The 17,275-nt window shown below is 41.9% G+C and overlaps 1 protein-coding gene across 2 annotated transcripts in view; it reads right to left on the bottom strand.

The window, feature by feature from the left end:
• The window catches only part of C12H1orf21 (chromosome 12 C1orf21 homolog), a 130,556-nt gene that overhangs the window by 10,027 nt on the left and 103,254 nt on the right, over window positions 1-17,275 (bottom strand). For both annotated transcript variants that reach the window (XM_030031871.2, XM_030031872.2), the window contains exons 4-5: window positions 7,040-7,116; window positions 2,178-2,238 (exon numbers count right to left, since the gene is read on the bottom strand). In XM_030031871.2, coding sequence (XP_029887731.1) covers window positions 2,178-2,238; window positions 7,040-7,116 — 138 coding nt within the window. The remainder of the gene's footprint in view (window positions 1-2,177; window positions 2,239-7,039; window positions 7,117-17,275) is intronic.

The following is a 17,275-nucleotide window of genomic DNA, read 5'->3' as shown; positions in this document are numbered from 1 at the left end:
CCCCGTCCCCCTGTGCCGCTGGGGGGGTTGGTAGAGAAGCCGGGACCTACAGTGACCTAACACTCCTTCGGATTTCAACGCAAGTTGAGGGATGTTTTGCTTCTGACTGTAGAGTTTCTGTAGACATAGCCCACGGAGTCAGTGATGGACAGCGTCTCTCCCTTACAAATCCAACGCTACTCATGGCCATGGTTATCACATGAACATTATACAACATGTTTTGGGACCTCATCAACCGTGGGCAACGCCCCTCCCCCTTTTGCAGACTATTTCAGCCGTAACTGGTGAGCTGCTCAGTGATACAATTCTTTCAATTGTTCCGACTACTGTCCTCCATTTCCCTGTAGAAGGGACTCAAAATGTTATTGAGGGATCAAACAAAACCCCTCATATTTTCCAATCTTTTTGGCACCTGTGGCAGATTCCTAGAAAAACAATGTATTGTGGGCAAAGATTAATTAAAAAACCCCAAACTTCTCTTAGGAGGACTATTTCCTCAGGCACAGGAGGTCCCCAGAGAAAGCAAATCCCATGTTCAGCTGCGCATTAACTCCTGCCAATCCCATCAACCGTCAGCAGCTTGAAATGCATGGGAGCCATCTTTCTCTCTTTGTCAGATAAAATCGTGTATTTCCTCTAAATAGGCAATCTCCTGATCCAGAAGATAAATTAGTACAAGAGCCCTGGAGAACATCTGAGCCCCTGCAAGCATCTGAGAGCATGGCCCAAACAGCGAGGAAACAAGGTCAACTGCGTCTCAATGTGGCAGCTGGTGAATGAATGGTATTACTATCCTGAAACAAATCTCAAAACCAAAAACTAACCTCAATTCATTAGATACAGCTACCTGATGGTCTGGTATGTAGATAAGACAGATCTTCAGAAAATCCATTTCACTGGAGATTCTGTGTTTGACATAATGGAAGGTGATGATGTCCAGGAAAAGCTTCTAAATATTTATAGGGTGAATGTATTTTTTCAAAGGAGATGTAGCTTATCATGGATATGTAGAAATTCTACTTTTAAATGCATATAGGTTAAGTAAAATCTTACTCCTGTGAAATACTAGTATAGACATACTCTTCTCAGGAATCTACAAACTCCTCCCTACTTCTACTCTTCCCCTTCATCTAACTTTTTGCTTTCATGAGGTATTTTTTCTTTAGAGTGGTGTAACAAATTTGTTGCTTGGGACAGATAAGAGATTCACCCGCTGTAGCACTCCAACTCCTAAGACCAGGAGTGTCGGCAAAAATGGCAGAAATTCAGAGTCATCCAAGTAAAAATTTCGCTCCTACTCTGCAACCCAACACTACAATTTGGGAGTACAAATTACTTGATTCCAAATGGGGAAGTGAATATTTAATATCAAGTATTAAATAAGATACATCACTCCAAAATATGAAGTGTAAAGAGTATATTGGTGAGCAAATATCAGCTCAAGGTATAAGGAAGGGCTGAGATCTAGACTTGATCCAAATAGCCCATTTAATTCCTCAAGTCTCAGTTTCCCATCTATGTTGTGGTACAATTATTCACTACTGGCTCACAAAGCAGCTGGGATTCTCATTTAGAAAACTTGTGAAAGACATGAAAGCTGCTGTCAAGACAATGAGATATGTAAAGAATTATTCACCCTTTTCTTGAAAACATCTCCAGCATCATTATTTTAGTCAGCTTAGGTCTTGAGGCAGGATTATCCATACATACAGCTACACTATCCCTTGGAGCCGGGAGCTATTTTGAAGAGATTCAGCAAGAAATTAGCAGGGTATCCCAGATACTACTGGCATTAAGATTCCAGTTGTCTCCCACGGAGATTAAATGAAAGATCAAATCACTAAGGGCATAAAACCCCACTTTGTTCTTCTCCTTTATCCAGTAGTCCATGTGTATCCTGAAAGTTTGAGTTAATTTGCCATTCATCCTAGACTGGTGATGTTTCCACAAAACAAAGGATTCTCTCCAGTATCTCCTGCAACCTCTTTACCTTTTTGGTCTTCTTTGCACTTGAACTATCTAACCAATGAGCAGTAAAGGGAATCTGAGACCAGAGTCCCTCCAAGTACTGGAGAACATGGAGCGCTGCAACAGTGTCTGGTTGTGCTCCCCATGGAGCCAGGAAACCTGTGTGTCCACCCCCTGAATGAAAATGTACGTTTCCTTTATTGTCTTACCTTTTCAATTTTTTCATCAAGCATTCTGAAGAATTCTTGTTGGCTTTCAGAGATGTGCATGCTGAAAGGCAAAGGAAGAGTATCAGTACCAACAGGATTTCTTCCATTTTAAAAGACTGATGCTGCAGTCCAGGGTTGTTGAGGGACTCAACTGTAAGCTTGCACCACTGTGAAAAATAAATCACTTTACACTTTCGTCTACAATGATAATTTTTTAATCTTTTTTTTTTCCCTTTTTTTGGTTTGCCCACAGAAAAATTATTGCATTTAGTTCTGTGTATGCGTGCTACACTTGGGATGGTAACCAGGACCCACGTGCATCCAGAGGAGACTATTCCCTTTTCCAGGCAGGTTGCAGAAACTTAATAGCCCGCTACCTTTCCTTGGGACAGTGAGAGCCCTTTCTGTGTCAAGACAGAAGGTCTTCTAAGACTGCCAACCTCACCACCGCAAAATGAGATGCCTACAACGTGAGGTTAAAACCTCACGCTGGAAGACCTGCATGCCCTGCTACAGCTGGGCTCTGCACTCAACACCCAGGAACGTCTACAAGCCCAGGCTGGTCCTTCCCCTCCCAGAGAGGTGGTCCTTACTGCTCCTTGAACGGACCCAGAGATTAGTCACTTCAATTAATTCTGCAGCACCAAGAGGCTCAGGGTTAGTGATATGATTTTGCATTACTGAAGAGGGCTGGAAAATACTCTTCTTTGTTGTCTGTAAAACACTGGTAGTGGCACAAGACAACAGGCCCTTCCCCGGGGGGACCAAATACAGGAAGGTCGGACGCAAAGGAAGGGACGAGGAGACAAAGATGAGGATGCATGGCAGACAGTATTTGGGGTGTGTCTGCTTTATTTATGTTAGGGGGTGGTGAGAGCCTCCTTCCTGAAATAACGATATCCCTCCAGGAAGGTGAAGCTGGAGCATCCTCTGGACCTGCAGCAGGGAGGAGCGCCTGGGCCCGTGGGGGGCTGGAGAAAAGCACCAGGGACTAAATGCAGGACAAAAAAAGATGTGAAAAAGGAAGGATGGGAGACTGGTGCCAGTGTCAACAGTAATGCCACATGGTTAGAAGGACAGGTCTCAGTTTTCCTCTGACAGTAAAAGCTGGTTCAGCCTGCTGAATTCCCACCCCAGTCCCCTCTTCCTCAGCATGATCCTTTCAGCTATAATGAGTTAATACTTTTCCCAAGTGCCCAACAACATGCTGCACTTCCCTACAAAGCTCAGCATTCATACTTCACTTGCTATTGGGATGAATGTATACAATGATTTGCTTATGCTGGACATAAACGAAGGCTCAGTTCAGAAGAGGTCTCAGAAGTGGCATTAAAACCTAAAGCTGGTAATTTAGGAGAGGAAACAATTCACCTTTCAGTGGCTGTGGTAGGTTCTGTCCCCAGCTGTCTGCCTGTCCCTCAGGTTCCCACCTCCACCTGAGATGGGGAAAAAATATTTGTGTGGGGCAGCCGACCCTGTCACCTGCATATTCAGGTGTCTTGGAGAGGGGCTTTAGGGAAATACAGCCCTTTCTGGGTAGGTAAGCACTAGAAAGATATTCTTGCCTTTGCAACATCATAGATCCAGTTTCTAATAAAATGAGATGATACTGTAATGACTCACCCCAACCATAATTTATAAGAAAACTAAATGAAGGGGAGAAAAAAATGGAGTATTGTGTTGCCATATACATGAAAAGTCCCAGAGGAGGTCCTAAAGCCCTTTCAGGCCATGATCTTCAGAAAAGTTTGGCTGGGCAGTAAAACTGCCCAGCGATTTAGAGATGCAACACACACACACAAATGCTGACACTGTGTATTCTGAGGAGCTGTGTAAAATCCATGGCAGGGCAGGGAACTGACAGAGTTAATGAACAACTGGAAGAGTCAGAAAACCACCAAATCTAAGCAGAGTTCTTGGGTATCCCTCCAGAAAAAAAAAGCTTTCCCCAAACAGAAACACGGATTTAATCTTCCTTGTAAGAAGCACATCAGAAGGCATGAGAATGCATTTTTAGATCTTTCATGGCAGGCCAATGAAACACATTTTGCCAAAAGATAGGATTTATCCCCAGTACCAGTGCAGACTGAGTGATGAACATCCATTCATCAGCAGAGATGCAGCTCTGCCGAGAAGGACTTGGGGATGCTAGTGGGTGACAAGTTGGACATGAGCTGGCAATGTGTGCTCGCAGCCCAGAAAGCCAATCATGTCCTGGGTGCATCACCAGCAGCATGGCCAGCAGGTCCAGGGAGGGGATGCTCCCCTCTACTCCACTCTTGTGAGACCCCACCTGGAGTACTGCATCCAGCTCTGGGGTCCCCAGCACAAGACAGACATCGACCTGTTAGAACAGGTCCAGAGGAGGCCATGGAAATGGTCAGAGGGCTGGAACACCTCTCCTGTGCAGAAAGGCTGAGAGAGTTGGGGTTGTTCAATGTGGAGAAGAGGCGGCTCCAGGGAGACCTTACTGTGGCATTTCAATATATTAAGAGGGCTTATAAGAAACATGGAGACTTATTAGCAAGCCCTGTAGTGACAGGACAAGGGGCAACAGTTTTAACTGAAAGAGGGTAGGTTTAAAATAGACACAAGGAAGAAATTTTTTATGATGAGGGTGGTGAGACACTGGAAGAGGTTGCCCAGAAAAGCTGTGGATGCCCCATCATTGGAAGTGTTAAAGGTCAGGTAGGATGGGGTTTTGAGCAACCAGATCTAGTGAAAGACGTCCCGGCTCATGTAGGGCGTTGGAACTAGATGATCTTTAAAGGTCCCTTCCAACTCAAACCATTCTGTGAGTCTGCGATTTAGCAGGGTAAAAATGGTATGAAATACCACTTCTTTCATTTTTATGCTTCAGGCTGCCATTACTCCATGACTTATGAACATGCCTCAGTGTACTTGATGGGGCATACTTGATCAGGTAGCTGGTTAAAGATGTCAGTGGAGTGAGTTCTGAGGATTAGCAACAGAACAAGTGCCCAAGAGGTCGGGGCAGAGTGCAGTGATGAAGGCCCATGAAGGTATGGCAGGTACCAGGACTCAGTGTAAAGAGGAAGGACCAACACCTTGGCCTCTGTCAAAGACCCCCATAAATCTACTGCTGGCTCCCTGTGTACCCTGTTTGTAGAGTCCAGGGCTCTAGACATGCACATCTAAATCCTCCTACAAATGGGAAAAGCCCTCACAATCTTACTTTTACAGCCAACGTATTAAAACTCCCTCCATTGTAAATGAACTTATAATTTGGTACATAGTCCATGCTTTGTTTTGAAATAAACCTGTTCTACAAGAACAGTCCTACAAGATGCATCTAATGATTAACCTATTCATTTCTGCTCTTCTAGCTGAGTAGCCCTTTTCCACCCAATGCCACCCATCCTTGCAGTCAGAATTGTCATGGTTTTTAGATGATAAACCTTAAAAAAAAAAAAATTGCACATAACAGGTATTTGCTGACTTGGTGATTAGCAACTCAAACACATGTAGCCACTTTATAAACAGAAATCCATTGGTAGGTTGGGTAAACTGCAGAGGTGTGGCAAATAGTGGAGGTTTTACCCAACAACCTAATGTTACATTCTGTAACTCTCTGAAAAGTTTCCTTACTTTTGCAGGACTGTGATAGAAACATTTACCTCTGCTAATGCAATGTCTTTAGGCTTTTTAGTGAATGAAGGTCAGCTCTGATTTCTGCAGGGACTTTTAAAAATCAGAGTTTGATGAAAGAATGGACAGAGTTCCTCTGCCTTGGATGCACCAGAAGAGATGACCCATCAAAAGAAATAGCCCTTTTTTAGCCCAGGTTGAGTAGCCTCCTGTTAGAGCACCTTAAATACATCTCTGACCCTGCTGGGAAGGACCAAGTCATAATAATGAAGCACAGCTTTGCTGAAGGGTGATTTTACCTCCACCTCCCTACTGTGAATTTCTTTGCAATTACATCTGAAGCACTCAATTTTTCCTTTTGAAAGGAGGCTGAATTATACTGTCAGTTCATTAGGAAATAACTAAAGTTTCCAGACTTGAAACCGTGTACAACGCACTTGGTATGCAGCAAGTTTAAGTTAATAAGTGCCCCGAAGGCATGGCATAAAGAACAGCATTTCCACTACTGTTCAAAATCCAGCAGCAGAGCTTTATCACTTCTTCATTATGAACCTGATATACGGCTCCATGTAATCTGTTATTTTCAATCCAATTAGTGATTAAAATGTAACGGTGATTTAGATAAGAAAAGAGTTACTAATATCAATAACCAGCTCTGTAACAGGAGTTAAATATTTCATGGCATATGTAACGCTGACTGATCTCAGCCAGGGTATGGGCACAGAACTGCGAGTGAACGATGGAGAAACTCTCAGCTACAAAACAACCCTGATTTTAAGAATCAACTTGACCATTTTAAATGGAATAAGTTTACCATGCCTAATCCCAGGCAGTATAGCTGCTAACCTAAGTCAAGAGCTAGCAAAAACTTCCCTGGGAACTTAACCAATAGCATTTAGGAACACTAGTGCATATATAATTTTGTTTATGTGTAAGCTGTATAGAAAGCTGAGAAATAACACAGTATGGTACTCCTATAAGGCACAGCAAGATGCATCTCACACATTTTTAAGTCCTGCATCTTAGCTGTGCAAAGGAGAGGATGCTTCAGGGATGCTGGCACAAGCGCTGCCCAGCTGTTGGTCTCACGACACAGGTGACCTTACCTATTTTATTTAAATTGAGTATGGTTTTAGGGCTGCTGGAACAACCAATTGATTTTTGCTAGGCAATAACTGGGAATCTCACAGATACTGCTTAATCCTGTGTTTATTTGTATTATGATTTAAAAAAAAAAAAAAAATAGAACTTACTTTGCTCTGGGTTGATGTACTAATCCTGGGATCTCTTTATTAGATTTAAGTCTTACATTTGAACTGGCACTTTTTTCCTGAAACACACAAAAAACACACAACAGAGATACCATCAGTATCTATGAAGCACACAAAGCATGACAGGCATTTGTCATCATGGTGTTACACTGTGCTGGGTTCAGGCTCTTCTACCTGTACAACTGAATGAGAAAAGCTCATAAAAAACAAAATTAAAGGCAACACAATTGATGCAATGACCCCAGGTGGGCAATTTTTAAATGTCTTGGGCGCAGTGGCCTGGGGGATTGCCTCTGGGTCACCAGGCGAAATCTGGCTGGGATGCGTAGCGATCAAACGTCATGCTGGCTAATAACTCTCCAGCAGTCTATGGAAAACAAGGTGTGCAGCTGTGGCTTGGCTCCTTGTAGAGTCGTATCGATAATAACACCAACTGGCACCTTTAATAGAACAAGGCAAAGCATTGAAAAGACAGAGCCCCAGAGTCACCCCAGACCTGTAGGTTTGCTCAGAACAGAGTTAAAAAACATTGGCATCATGTGGAAAACTGTATGTGAGAGAAAGCACAGATTAAACGTGCCAGTGAGAAGAGCAGCAACGGCAGACTTGACCTGCTCAACCAGAATTGGACACAAGGGGCCCAAGGAAGCAAACCAGAATATGTTTATAGACAAGAACACAACCATGTCCTCCACAGAGGACCAGAGCCATTAAAAACATCTTAAAAAAGACATGGGGAGGAAAAGAGTTTAGCTGAGAGCCAGCAATTCAAGGTAACATCTTGTCCTCGTGCCAAGAGCTTCTGTAAACCAAAGCTTAGTGCACACACGTACTTATTGTCTGCAAAAACCTGGAGAAGGATAAGGCCCCTTCCAGATCTTCCCAGTGCTGCGTGTTAGGGAAAGCTGCTGGTGCAGATGGGAGAGCTGAGTCAAATCTTACAGCTCACCCGCTCCACAAACCCATCTGAATTTCTTAGGCACGTCATGCCCATGACAATTAAGAAATGTAAACCCAAGAATTAGTGCTTTTGTGGGCAATTTTGGTGGTTTTGTTTTGCCTTATTTAGTCTTTGAATGTCTGAATCACACAACATGATTTTTAAGAGGGCTACTAAATCACTGAATTTAAAAAAAAAAAGAGGCTGTCTAGCAGTTAATATTTTAATGAATAATTCTACAAGGGCTGTAACATCAACTGCCTCAGTATATTTAACACTGTTTAATGCATATCTTCTAATCCTCCTAAACAGAAAATGGCGTCTTGCATGAAAATAACAGTGCAAGAGAAAGAAGCCTTTCTTCCAAGCCTTAATAAACGTCTCTCTATGTTTGTTCCACCCCACCAGCCACTGCCTTCCCATGATCCCATGATGTCAAGTCAAAGCAGCAGAACAGAAGACAAAACCAATTGTTTTCAAAGTATCTTCTAATTTTAAGTGTTAACTGGGGATGACTATGTACATGCATGTTGCGTGTGTGGTGAACATGGATGTACATAGTCATACAACTCATATGAGTTGTCAAGCAAACTCATACATCCATCAAGTAAACTAAAAAGAGAGGGACAGATGTCCTAGAGAAGACACCAAACCCAGAAATGAGCTAAATCCCGACCTCATGCACCAGGGGAAACTTCATCCTCAAATCTGCTCCACCAGTTTCATTTGCCACAACGCAGAGGCAGAGACTGGGCATGGTCCACACTGCACATCTCGGATGGCACATCTGGATGGCCCAGCGGTAGGCACGTTCCGCAGCTGTAGCACTTCCTGCCCACCTACCACAACACAAGGTGAATTTTGGGCTATCTTCTGTCTCTGCATACTGTCACGCTGGAGGCACAGACCTTTCCCCACCAAAAAACTGCTGTGAATCCATTGCCTCAATTAAAAGGGAAGGGAAGCTCTGATTTACAGCTCCTGCGTCGGGAGTTGTGATAAATCAAGGCAGTGCAAACCCGGCTTCCCACACCTCCACTTGTGGTTTGGCGTCAGTGCAGCCCTATCAGTAGCTGGAATCAGCACAAATCCCAGCCTAAAGAAACTTCAGTCACTGAGCAATATTCAGAATATTAACTGACTCACACAGGAAGACGGAAATATAATTCCAGTTTACTTGACTTCAGGATCCCAAAATTTACTCTTTCCCTCCTATTGCTTCTGATAATTAACACACCTCAATTACCTATTACTTACAATTCTTCTATTTAATCAGAGTATGCCACCTTCTCCATCTGTTGCTCAGCAGGAACAAAAGAAAAAGAGGAGTTAAGAGAAAAATAAAACCCAACCAGGCCTCGAACTGGCTTGTTGCTTTGTTTATAGCTATTATTTATGGCAGTGATTTTTCATTACACTGACCGAAACACTGGCTTTGATAGAAAGAGATATTAAAAAATAATTCCTCTAAATACAAACAAATAGAATATTTTTTTCCATCACTTTGAAGACAAACTGATTCATCAGAAATTAAGTTTGGATTCTAACATTGAGCTTACAAAGAAACCCGAAATGCTTTAATGTAGTCAGATTGCTCTTCCAGGCTGACTTGACTTTGGTTGAAGTGTCACTTCTGTCAGTCTAACCTCATTTTCTCCCTTATTTAACATTAAATAAATTACCATGCATCAGCAAAATCGCAACTCATTTTAGAGTCCTAATCTGTTGCAAACAGAAATTAAGATGCAAAAGTTTGTTTTTAATCTAGCTCTGCTTATAAAGATTATTTAAAGTAAATGCAGTAAATGATGCCTCACACCACAAGCTTAAAAGTAAACCCTCCAGGATGCTGTACTCTGATAGCGGCATTAGCTACTCTATAGTAAAAAGGCAAATAGTGGACATTTTACTTCACATTATTTTGCAATTAATCATTATCAAGGTAAATCTGTCATCCAATCAAGGTGATTTCATTTGATAGATTCGTTAATTATTGTTAATTCCTCCATAAAGGATGCACTGTATTCAGAATTTCAGGGCATTAACAGATGGTGGTGACTCTGCTGCCAGATGCTATTAACACAGCAACAGCCACTACTGCCATTATAATTAAATATCTGTCAACATTTCCCTTGATGCTTCCCCTCTTACAAACCCATTTCTAGAGACATGTGAACTTCATTTGAAGTCTTTTGCTTCTTCTTAAGAGTGCCACAGATGGACTCAGGTAAGCTGCTAACAGTCCTTCCTTTCAACTCTCTTCACATTCACGGCTTACTAGGGAAGGCCTGTTTTTTAAGAGATGCTTCCATAAGTGCTAACATATTTTATGGTGAGAATATACATTATTTTTTCCATTTTTTTAACTGATTCAATTGGACAGGAAGAAATCAATTAAAGATGATAGCAGAAATTCTATTACCTAATCTAATGGCCAATTTTCATTAACTTACAGTCACATTTTGGTCTTTTAACTGCTTTTCCTCTAACGTTACAATAATTAAACAAATATACAACCAAATGGGGGAAACCGCCTATAAAACAGTAAAACATAGTTTAAGTACAATGGGGTTCTTAGTTTCAAGGCTGTTTTTTGTTTAATTTGGAAAAGACTGAAGTATCCAACTTGCAACTGTATCTTGGAGCCACCAATGTTTGAAGGTGGCATGTTCCCCCAAATTAGTATCATATTTAAGATGAATTTGTCTGTAGTTTTGCTACTAAAATATATTGAAGGTGATAGAAACACCAAAGGTCTCTCCAGATAGTGATCATGTTTCACCCAATATTGGTAGTTTACAGCTACTCAAATATTTATAAAACAATATTCCTGATTTATATCAAGATGACACTTTTCCTCAAAGGAGCCCACAGCGCCTTTCAAACTGCTTTCTGGAGCCATGTAATTCATCACTGAAATCATTTAGGGGAAAAATGAAGTATTTATTTTCTCTTTATACCATAAATTACTTTTTAAAATAATTGTATTTGAAAAGAAGGAAACCAAATGCATCAGTTAGAAATGGCATGAAAGATGAGATGTAAAATTTCAATATGCCAGCCCAGTGCTTTTTACCTCCCTCAGTTACAAGGACCAGCTTCAGGTAATAATATTTTACATGGACTGTCTTGATGCATCAGGGTGAACAAGGGAGAAGTACTGACCTACGAGATTTATGTACTTTATACATACATGAGCATTTATTTTTTGTGGTATCATTTGGCAGGAAGAGAGCCTCTTTCTTCTTTCTCTAGCTACCTGGAAGCAAAACCACCTGAAAATGTTATTTAGGGTAACTTTATAATGAATGGGCAAATCAAGCATTGAAAAATCTCAGATGCTGGTCAAAGAAGATTATTCTTGGATGCAATTTCATCAGAGGAATCACATTATCCCTGCCATAATATGTATATGCGTATATGTTGTGCTGTCCAGGAGGGGGTCTAGGGCACACTCGGTGATGAGGCAGGGCACAGTATGGATCGTGTACATTGGATGGTACTAACACAGGGAGTCCATTCTCCTCCTCCTCTTGGGATCCTATGCATGGCATGAGGGATGATGAAAATCATGGACACATCTGACGATGGAGGTGGGTGCCTGCACAGGCTGAGCTTTGGAAACCAGGCTGAAGAGGAGCTCGGTTTGCACACAACGAGCACCAGACAGTGTGCTCCAGATGCACACCTGCTCCAAAATATACATCAGACCCTAAAGCCAGGGCTTAGTAATGAATTTAACCTTCATGGCACACACGCAAAGAGAGACAAAGAAATAGATGCTCATGGTGAGAAGACACCTACGAAAGATGTTATTTATCATCACAGTCATCAGAAGGACCTTCTACCTTTCCAAAATAAGTCTTCTTAAAAGCAGCCTTCTACTGGCAACTGTCGTAAGAGCCAATATTGGAACAAACTCCCCTGATCTCTCCAATACACCTCCCAGGTGGATGCAGTCACGTAGACCCCTGAACACACAACTGCGACGCAAGTCAACGGGTGCTGGCACCACTCCACTATTGACACCCGTCTTGCCCCAGGCTCCTAGAGAACATTTTTTGTGATCCACCACAGGAGCTCAATTTTAAGGAGCACCTTGTAACTGAGGCACCCGAGGTAATAACAATGTTCATTCAGCCTGTCCATTTGACCAAGTGCTGCCGTCCTGCCACCCGGAGCACCTCTGTCTTCAGTATGAGGACTTGAAAACACAGCTGTTATTTGCAGATTGGAATGAAGCTTGAGGTCATGTTTCATAATAAAAACTTAGTCTTAAATGGAATATTTTAATAATTATTATTGCTGTATCAGGCCAAAATTTCCTCAGTTAAGCCTGAGCGATTTGCCCATGATGCCTTAGCCCTATAAATAACTCCATCCTTGCAGATGTCTAAAAGCTGTCTGGACTCGGTCCTGGGCAGCCAGCTCTAGGTGGCCCTGCTTGAGCAGGGGGGTTGGACCAGATGACCTCCAGAGGTCAACCTCTGGTGACCTCCCCCTGAGGTGACCTCCACCTCAACCAGTATGTGATTCTGCGATAAAAGTATCTTTCTTAATAAAATGGACACTGGAAAAAAAAGATTTTGAGTAGGTTTGTTCAGTTTTATCCCCAAGTAACAGTGAGAGAGACTGAAGGCTGAAGACTTCAGGCCCAAACTGTGGCCGTTCAGGCATGCAAAGGGAAGGCAGAATCAGACACACTGCCTGGCATTTATTTTGGAAAGAAATCAGATTCTGCACACCCAGCCAACATCACGCAGTGAGTCTGCACTGACGCTGGGAGTATAACCCAGGTTTGGCAGAGAAAAATCCTGTGCTTTCATCAAAGGTCCATGGTTTTCTCAAATTTGTTCCAGAGGGCAGGCCTCATCCTGTAGTGAGCCACTTAATAGAGCTCCTCCTTCCCAGCTATTACTGGGAAATTTTGCTGTAGCAACTCCAGCTCCTGAAATGCAATATGGAAGAGCAGGATTCAGAAAGCACAAAGAATTTAAAAATTACTAAAAATGGTATTAAAACAGGTAAAGAAAGAGAAAGGTGCAAATCCTGAGCAGCTTTCTACAGCCCACCAGAAAGGCATCCATATGCTACAATCTGAGAAACTAGATAATGCTGCTTTTAGTGTTTATCTACCAGTCATACATACATGCATGCATATATACCCATGCATCTTGCTCAGTAAGACCTGGCTTAAAGTCAACAAGAGTCTTTCAACTGAGTGCAAGGTGGCTTTCAGCCAGGCCTTCAAAACACAAAAGAGAAATGCTTGTTGTGCCTGTACAAAATAAATACAACCTACATGGAGATCCTTCACCAGACTTGGATAATCCACTAAAGAAGCCACCATAGAAATTCAGGGCTAGTGCAAGTGAGAAGAACTAGAAATGATGCTACAGAAGAGTAGGGATTACAAGGAAACTGGGTGAATTTGGAGACCAAGAAAAAAGAAACTGTAGCTGAGAACATGCTACAAACTCTGAGAGCGGTTTAAATGGAGCCTAATTTATCCCTCCAAGGGAGGAAGCAAACAACCTCCTCGCAGAGCATGGCGCTGGCTGGAGGCAGGGCAACACAACTTGCTCTGTCTGCAGATTTGGCCCCATTTCAGTTCTTGCCCGCTGGCTCTCCGATATTGAGCTCCCTCTCCAAAGACATCTAATCTGAGGTTACTTGCTTTCTGTTCAGGTTGTCACTTGGCCTGCTTTTTTTTTTTTCTTGGATGAGCTGTTTGCATATTTGGCTGAAACTGGTGCAGTAACTAATTTGTAGTTGATTTTTTTAAATGCCTTTGAGACGTTAAAAACTGAGGCGGGGGGAAGGGGAGGGAGCTATTAGAAGAACATCTAACGTGCCCGTTACACTGAACTCAAACTGCAGGATCTCAAAAATCTGAAAAATCCAACCAGAAATGTGAAGTTGGAAAAAAAAAAAAACAAGAAAAAAAAAGGAAGAAGAAGGAAAAAGCTCCCTCTGGAGAGAGTTGCAGGACTTCTGCAGTATCTACATATAGTTCACCCTCAGCCAAAGTTACGGGTCGTCGAGCTTTGACAGAGAACGTCATTAAAGAGCACGGAAAAAAACTGAACGGCAATTCCCACCACTAAAAGGTTTTCAAAGGGCATTAATATTTACTAAATCTAACAGCTACAACTTTTTAAATGTCCCCATCAACTTTTCAACTCCTTCTCCCTCCCAGTCAATGTTAGAAAGTCTGGACTAATTGGTTACGGTAATTCCAATTAATTCTGTCAGGTAACCAAATACCAGGAAGGCTGTAGATAAACTGAAATGTAGACATGGGAGCAGCTGTCACGAAGACAGGAAATTAAGGCAGGTAAACAGATGAAATTACAAACAAGGAGCGTATATGATAAATAAGTATGATCAAGAAATCCTCCAGGGAGAGACTTACCTGCACCTTGCTATTCTGTTCCCTTTCACAGCTCTGCAGTTGTATCGCTCCACACATTTGAATCATCTCCTTTCTATACGGCTTGTGACACCAAGGTCCATAAAAATAAAAATGTGTATTTCTATCTCCAAGTTCTTTCCTGCAGATACATTGCTAAACTTAAAGGAGTCCCCTACAGAAAATGAGGGGCGTGATCACTGGTAAAATGCCTCCGTTCTGAAATACGAGGTTTACACTGCCCTAAACATCAGGGTTTTCTGGTTCATTCAGCCTCTGTGGTACTCTGAAAGGTCAGCCAGGATAAAAAAATGAACATCACAGACATAAATAAAGCTAAAGCACCTGATTCCAGAGCACTGCATGAAGTTTCATTTCAAATGGGAAATTATCTTGCTCCTTCAGCAGGAGTCTTACTTATCCATGTAATAAAACTCTGTGTTTCATAGAGAATGGGAACATGAGCAGGAAGCAGAGAAAGGGACACGTCTGCAAAATTTCCAGCGGGAAGCAATTTGCAAAATGAAGTTGAGGAACATCCCCTCTACGAACAGCTTTGCAAGAGGCTGAAAACTGTCCCTTACAGTTATATACACCAGAAATTACGTTGATAAGGGATTGCTTGAGAGCATTAAGAATACTTGCTTACATCAAAAGATACCCAGAAATACTGTAAATAAAATGCTATGGGCAGAAAGGAGACCTGCCCTCCAGCTCTCATTAATATACCAGATCTTTAATGGCTTTGGTACATCGGAGTGGTTGAAAGTTTTATCCAGCAAATAAAAAATAGATGGATAAAAGTTAAAAACTGCATTACTGGTAACTTACAAGACTAGACTGACTCTTGAGGAAACTTCAGAGGTTTTAGGGCACCTGGCAACAAAAAGCACAACTAACCTTGCTCTTTTGCCAGTATGTCCCTCTTCTGGACTGTACAGCCACCCTGGATAACAAAACCTGGCTCAAAAATTAACTTTCTGCTTATTAAGCCTGTGTCATCAATTATTCTCTCTCTTGCTCAACAAGCTTTTACAAAAACGAAGTTATTTATAGTAAATGTATATAATACTCATGCTCTCAATTTTTCATGCATGTCTCCTGAAGGCAGCATTCCACCAAGTGTTATAACATGGAAAGAGTTGGCATTAAGCATGAAACAACAGTATTGCGTGAAGTCTGTAAAACATTTATAGCCAGGAATAAATGGTGTAGACAGTCTTGAGAGTAACCTGGTGTATTACACAGCCCATCTGCAGCAGGGCATTAGTATTTGCTTCAAGAAGGCATTTCACTGGAATGGCAAGCAGGTTATTGCTACTGCAATTTTTGCAGAGCTTTTTATTGGGATGGTTTTGAAGAGCTTTATGCCCTTCAAACATATACAAGAGAACATATCCAGAGAACGAGATGTGCCCTGTTTTGTGGCTTTTTCAATAGCTGGGCCTAAAATTTCAGCAGCTGTATTTATTTCTAAAGCTGGTTTTCTAAAGGCAAAACTGAACTTTTTCAGCCTGTTTTTGGAACATGCTCTATACCCACCCTTAGTAAAACAGTTTCCTGAGAGATGCCTCCACGCCATGCACATGCAAGTGAAGACTTCTGAAATCTTCCCCCACTGTCAAAACCAACCAAGACTGATGACTCCCTGTGTGTGCATATGCTACCCCATTGCCTTAGTACGAAGTTTTGAGTTACATTTTAAGCTGGGCTCATTGAAAAGACGGTGACCATCAAACAGCCACTTTGAGGAGGTGTTAAAAATAACACTTGGCTCCCTCCATCTGCAAAACAAGAGCAGGTTGATCGTGTCTCCTCTTGTAGAGTTTGCAGTTATACTGGTCATTGGCTTTTATCTGCAAATTGCAAGTTTGAGTAGACTATGTTTATTACCCATTTCTTATTACATCCAAGCAGTTCCATAAAGTGCACCGAGACCCTCCTAGATGTTAGGACAAGGAGTGTCCCACTAACCCAGTCTTAATGGGGCATTTGCAGGATATATGTAAGATAATTCTTCCCTCTTGTTCAAACCTGAGATTTACAAAGGATGCAACAACAAGGGAAAGCAGTGAAAGAAAAAGTCCTTCTGGGTTTGTTGTTTATAGTTAAGAGAAAACAACTGGAACTAATTAGAAGACGTGGTGCAAATGAAAAAACACCGTTAAGCCAAATGTAAACAGAATAAAATGGTAGCAGGAAATTTTGATCGAGGTAACCCTGAGAAGTGAGATGACAGAAAACTGAGAGTAGCGCTACTCATCAATACAAATATATATGCCACAGGAAGGTTTTGGGCATTCACAGCCTATAGGGCTAAGTCTCATGCATAAAGCAGCAGCATAAATACAACAACTATCTCCATGTGTCCCACTAACATGCAGGCATTCTCACACCCATTATTCCCACAATGGGCTTCCAGTTCCCACAGGCTCACATCATGGGAAACACCTCCGAACATGTGGAACATCATATGCTGCACGCAGCGTACTCATGCAGATGGACACTGCTGGCTAACTGCATTTCCTACTTGCGGAGCTGTGTGGCTGACAAAGGGAAAACAACATTAATGCCTGTTCCAAACGGGCAAGAATTCCCTACAATAAGCTCTCATTCTCCCAGCACTGTCCAAGACTCAAATTTTTAGATTTTTGGTAGACTGCAATTATGTAAATGCCATTGCTGGAACATATTTTCAATGTCTGTATTTTTCTCCTCTCAGCATCTGTTTTATTTGCATTAATTCTCAAATTTGCACAAGGTGTAAGATTTAAGACCCAAGAGAATGAAGTTATAGTTCTTGCTACATGGCAAATTTCAGCAAGCATGGGTAAAATGTACATTTTAAAGGACATAATAGTTTGAA

Source organism: Aquila chrysaetos, chromosome 12 (genome assembly GCF_900496995.4).
Source record: "Aquila chrysaetos chrysaetos chromosome 12, bAquChr1.4, whole genome shotgun sequence".
Lineage (NCBI taxonomy): Eukaryota > Metazoa > Chordata > Aves > Accipitriformes > Accipitridae > Aquila > Aquila chrysaetos.
Note: the sequence above shows the minus strand (reverse complement) of the source record. Positions and strands in the feature narration are given on the sequence as shown.